This window comes from Rhincodon typus, chromosome 1 (genome assembly GCF_021869965.1).
Source record: "Rhincodon typus isolate 14 chromosome 1, sRhiTyp1.1, whole genome shotgun sequence".
NCBI classification, from domain to species: domain Eukaryota; kingdom Metazoa; phylum Chordata; class Chondrichthyes; order Orectolobiformes; family Rhincodontidae; genus Rhincodon; species Rhincodon typus.
This window is the reverse complement of record NC_063332.1, coordinates 116997104-117003103: the sequence shown is the minus strand read 5'-3', so window position 1 is coordinate 117003103 and position 6000 is coordinate 116997104. Positions and strand designations below refer to the sequence as shown.

The 6000-nt window shown below is 39.3% G+C and overlaps 1 protein-coding gene across 1 annotated transcript in view; it reads left to right on the top strand.

Moving 5' to 3' along the window:
- Positions 1-6000, top strand: part of LOC109928744 (ankyrin-2-like) — a 909810-nt gene that overhangs the window by 642468 nt on the left and 261342 nt on the right. Inside the window, exon 3 of the mRNA XM_048605114.1 lies at positions 4460-4561. Within this exon, the coding sequence (XP_048461071.1) occupies positions 4460-4561 (102 nt within the window). The remainder of the gene's footprint in view (positions 1-4459; positions 4562-6000) is intronic.

Sequence of the window (6000 nt, the reverse complement as noted above, 5' to 3'; positions counted from 1 at the left end):
AAAGTGAGTTGTTAGAAATTGACAAACTTTTAGGACATTTGGAACTTTGTGGTTGTGGTTGTATAGGACTTTAGTTAGGCCATCGCGTACCGTTCTAGTCATCACACCACCAGAGGATGTGGGGGCTTTGGAGAAGGTACAGAAAAGATTTACCAGGGTATTGCTTGGTTTGGAGAGTGTTCGTTACGAGGAGCGATTGGGACAAACTTGGCTTGTTTTCACTTGAATGTTGGAGGCTGAGGGGCCAACTGATAGAATTAAGAGAGACCCCAGATAGTTGGACTCATTTTCCCAGGGTCAAAATGTCAATTATCAGGGGAAATGGGTTAAATGTAAAAGGGGAATGATTTAAAAGATATGGGAGAGGCAGGTTTTTACACAGAGGGTGGTAAGTGCCTGGAATGCGCTGCCAGAGGAGATGGTGGAGGCATAAACAATAGCATTGTTTAAGGGACATCTTTACAGATACAAGAAGAGGTGGTGAATAGAGGGATTATGGTCCATGTAGAAGCAAAAGGTTTTTAGTTCAGAAAAATGTTGTGTGTCGGCACAGACTTGGTGAGCCAAAGGGCCTGTTCCTGGGCTGTTGCTGAAGTGTTGTGTATAAGTAGGCATTTTTTATTTAGCCACAGTGCGACTTGGAGATTGAGTAAAGGACATAGAGCAGGATCCAATACTAGAAGAAGGAAAGGACTGAAAGCGGGGAGAAGGGTGTGGAGCAGGAGACCAGGTGCAAGAACACAGGAGTGCCTCAGCGAGGACTGTGTGAGATGGCAGGACTTCAGTCACTCAGATCTGCCATAGCAGTAGCTGCAATCAAAAAGCAACACAAAGGCTGCATTTGTGTTTCTGTGAAAGTTAGGTGTGGCAGTGAAATTTGAAGAATGGAGTCCTTTCTAGGCTATATATTTGCCACATCTTGCATCTTTCCACCATTGTTTAGGAATGTAACTGAGCTCCTTTTATTCAATGTATATAAAATATATTGGTTACATAATTCCATTACCAGATAGAGGTAGATGGCATGAACAAACTCATTCTGTAGGTTTGCAGGAATCCCAACTTATAGAGTGCCATTCACAGCAGAAACATTGCTTTGCGTGTGTTACATGCAAACTCTGCCTTGTATCAAAAATGAAATGCCTTCCACTATCTCAGTGTGCACCTGGTACGTGACTGTAGCCAAGATACGTAATGACTCAATGGACAAGGTCAGTTTGAGGTTTTACAGCACAGAAAGAGGACATTTGGCCCATCATATCCACACTGGTCAACGATCATCAATCTATTCTAATCCTATTTTCCAGCACTTGGCATGCACCCTTGCATGCTATAGCATTTCAAGTGTTCATCTAAACAGTTCCTAAATATTTTGAGGGTTCCCACCTCTGACGTCCTTTCATGCAGTGAGTTCCAAATGTTCACGAACCTGGTTGAAAAGACTTTGAGGCAATAAACTTTTTCCTCAAATTTCCTCTAAACCTCCTCCTTACCTCTAAACCCGTGCCCATGGTTATTGACCCCTCAACTGAAGGGAATATTTCTCCCTATCTACCCTGTCTATGCCTCACAGAACTTTGTATATCTCAATTCGATCCCTTCTTTGCTGCTGTAAGGAAAACATCTATCTAATCTCTCTTCATAGTTGAATTACTTCAGCCCAGGCAACATCTTGGGGAATCTCTCTGTACCCTCTCTAGTGCAATTGTAACATTCCTATAGCATGACTACCAGAACAGCACACAGTACTGTGGCTGTGGTCTAAATAATATTATTAAGTACAGCTCTATCATTTCCTCCTTGCTGTTGTATTTGATGCTACGACTAACAAAGGCCAGCATCCCATATATCACCTTAACCACCATATCTACCTTTCCTGCTGTCTTCAAGGATCTATGGACATGCACACAAACATCTCTGTTATCCTCTGTACTTCTTCCGGTCCCAACATTCAACTGTACTTCCTTGCCTTGTTTGTCCTCCCAAAATACATTACCTCTTACCTTTGAGGATTAAATTCCATTTGTCACTGTTCACCCCATCTGACCAGCTGGTCTATATTGTCCTGTAGTCTAAGGCTTCCCTATTCACCACTTAATCAATTTTCATGTCGTCTGTGAATGTACTCAAGATACCATCTACTTTCTTGGCTAGCTCATTAATGCAAGCAACAAGCAATAAGGGACCCAGCACTAAACCCTGTGCTATGCCAATAGACACAGGTTCCGGTCACAAACACACCTTTTCAAACATCGCCATCTTGCTTCCATCACTGAACTAATTTTGGAACCAATTTGCCACATTGCTCTGGATTTCATGGGCTTTGAGCTTCTTAACTAATCTGCCATGCAAGATCTTGTCAAAAGCCTGACTGAAATTCATGTAGACTACATCAATTGCATTTATACTCATCCACCCGCCCAGTCACTTCCTCAAAATTCAATCAAGTTTATTAGGCATGATCTCCCCCTTGCAAAGTGATGTTGACTATTCTGATTAATCCTTGCCTTTCCAAGTGGAGATAATTCTGTCCCTTCAGAATTATTCGATAGTTTCCCTACCACAGATGTTAAGTTCAGTGGCCTTTAGTTTGCTTGTTTATTTCTACCATTCTTCTGGAATAGCAGAACATCTAGTCATCTGTGGCCAGAGATGATGTGAAACGTTGTGTCAGAGCCCCTGTAATTTCCTCCCATACCTCCTGACAGTAACCTGGGCTGTATCTCATTTGGGCCTGGGAACTTATCTTTTTTCAAGCTTGTTAAAACTCGTTCAAGTACATCACAGTTCCGCTCCCTGATTACTATACCCACATCATCCTTAGCTGCAGCGAATACAGATGCAGAGTCTCTCATTTAAAACCTCAGCTATGTCGTCCTGCTCCACACATGGATTGACATGTTGGTCCCTAACAAGCTCTATTCTTTCTCTAAATGTTCTCTTGCCCCGAGTACACTCTCAAATTGCCTTTTAGTTTTCTTTAATGTTACCCACCAGTGTATTCTCATGTCCTCTCTTCTCTCTTAATTTCTTCTTTAAGCAACCCATGAGCTTTCTAAACTCCTCTAGGACATTACTTTAAATTACTTTAAATCTTATGGTCACTGCTTGGTATACTTAGCTTTTTTCAGGATTGCATCTGCCTCCTCAGCACTTCACTTTGGCATTGACTGTGTGATGACCATCTTGTCCCACTTCTTCCTGACCATTTTCTAGAAGACTTCCTAGCCTGCTTCAGTGTGGCCCTTCTCTTTTCATCTCCTTTACCAAGGTGTTCAGTGTGTTGTCTGAGTTCCTTGAAGCATGCTGTCTCCCAGGTCATGCCGTTCTTAAACAGTTTTCCACTTCACAGTGCCTAATACAGGGACATCTACCATCTGTTCTAGCCACTATGCTCCTCCACTTAGGAGATGCAGGCTGGCTTGAAGTAATGCTAACTAGTGATTAAGTTGTGTTTGCCTCTCATGATTTAGACTACCTGCTGATGCCTGTAGCTGCAGAACAATACATTTAATGGTGACTGTTCATTACAATACTTGTCACAAAATCGGTGTTTTGCTGGCATCAGGTTGCACTACCATTGGATAATTGCACATCATGAGGTCTAAACTCACTTTTTGGGCAGTATCCAATTTAGCCCCCTATGCAGAATCAATCCTATGATTATGTGAAAATATTTGTCAAACGTTTTGGAAATATGTAATTAAAACAGGTATTTTTGGAAACTTGCAGGAGGCATATTGGCATATAAAGAAAGAAATGAATGAGTTATCATGAAAGTCTGCATGCAATATATTTCTGTTACACATCGATTTTATTTGTTTTGTATTTTACTGTCTCACATGCAATAACAGTTAGATAGATGAGACCCAGCAACTCCTGATGGCTTCCTTGTCAGTTTTAAAGTAACTTTGCAGGGGAAAAATACCTTTTGTTTGAAAAGTAGTTTGTGCTGAAAGTATTTGATTATACTGGGTTGTCATGAAGTTATTCAATCAAGCCACTAGTTTTATACTAATTTTATTCTCCCGTTCAAGTATTTGTATGATTTTGGATAACTTCAGCTGTACTGTTTGAAGGACATGTATTTTGGGCGGACATTATTATAGTCAGACTGAAGTGATTTTTTTTTACAGAAACATTTCTTCCAATCCAAAGTGGCTGTGTGGAGTGGTTAAACACCCGTCTCATGAATGGAGAATTCCATTTATCTGTATCAAAAATGATAAACAGTTTTAAAACACCAAGGAATTAACTATTGAAAAAAAAAGTTTAATATAATAACCAGCTTTAGGCTAGGAGTTTGATGGACTTACCTTGGTTTCCAGTGAAAGTCGCCTACTCTTGTAGTTCTGTACAAATTAATATTTACTGTTTACTGTTTGGAATTCCTGTTTACACTGTGTATTCCACGAGTGGAGTAAAACACATGCTAATTGATGGTGTTTCTCTTTTACAGTCTGACAGCAATGCAAGCTTCCTCCGTGCTGCCAGAGCAGGGAATCTGGACAAAGTGCTTGAATACCTCAAAGGAGGGATAGATATCAACACATCAAATCAGGTATGTACAGTTATTAGCATTTTGGAATACTGTGATTCTTTATTGAAAATTCCTATGACTTGAGTAAAAATGTATTAGAAACTTAATCAGAATTTCGCCGGGCTTTCAGGGAAATACAATAAAAGTGTGTTTCCACTGTTTCTAAAGTTCCGAGGAAATTTACAGGCATCATCCTCTTTATAATAGGTAATTCACCATCCAGTCTTTCCCGTCTCCCCATTTCATTGCCCCTGTTTCATTGTGTAGGATTATGCAGTCTGTGTTGAAGCAAGCGTGCTTACCGTTAGCCATGAAGTAAATAAGTTTTGCTAAGTATTCCAGGGATCTTTATTGTGAGAATGTCCACTCTGTTGCTGTATAGTGTGCTGCAACTGATTACAGGGTTCTTGTTCCCAGTGTGTAACTAGAATTGTGTCAAAGCAGCCAAGCACAAGCCCTCATCCCCTAAACTGATCCCTAACCCTGGCCAGGAAACTAAATATAGTAAAATAAAATGTCATCTTTTTAACATCAAGCAAATTAATGATGCACATATTCGGCAAAAGTAGAAGCTAAATGACTGCGGAAAAGTTTTTTTTAAAACAAATTTAGAATCATTTAGAGTAAAAATATCTACTGATCATTTAACAGAATTGCATGATTCTAAATATTTTTCAGTATAATTTCTGTTTATCAGAATGGATTAGTTACACTGCCATTAAAAACTCAGTTATGCCTGATGAACAAAGCGCAACTTTTTAAAGCAGATTCCAGTGAAGCAGTAAGAGCAAGAGAGTTAAAGTCCTCACTGGAGTGAGGTGGATGTTCAGTGGGGCCGAATAGTACAGACTGTATTGAGACAAAGTGCAAGATTAAAATCAATTGTCTCCTAATTTAGGACTTGTTTTTTATATTTCTGGTTTACCTACGACATTATCCATAATTACCTTAAATCTTAGTTCAGCATTATTTGCACGTGCTCAGTATCTTGAAATTGCAATCAAAGTAGTAAGGATGAATGCTGACATTTTACTGTCAACTCCTCCTGCCCATTGCAAAATCTAGCACGATCGTTCATTAGCTGTGCATCTTTAGATGTTTCCATTGCATTGTTACATTTAGTATGTTGTATTCTAGTTCATCTAATCATTAAATAACTTGTGAACCTTAATTGCTGTTAAAATCATTTTGGAAATAATGCATCACTACTTCTATGGCAGAAACAATAGAACATGAATTAATTTTGTTGCATGCTACTTCTTTATGTTGGTTTAGACATTTTATGTTTTATTGTTGCAGTTAACCATTCATTTTGAGGTTCAGCAGTAATAAAGAAGGTTTGAAACACTGTATTTGCTATCAGATTAGGCCACTAATGCACTATTAGACAGATGCATAAGTTCAAAACATTTATTTTGAAAGTGTATCAGAGATAGTAGGAACTGCAGATGCTGGAAAAT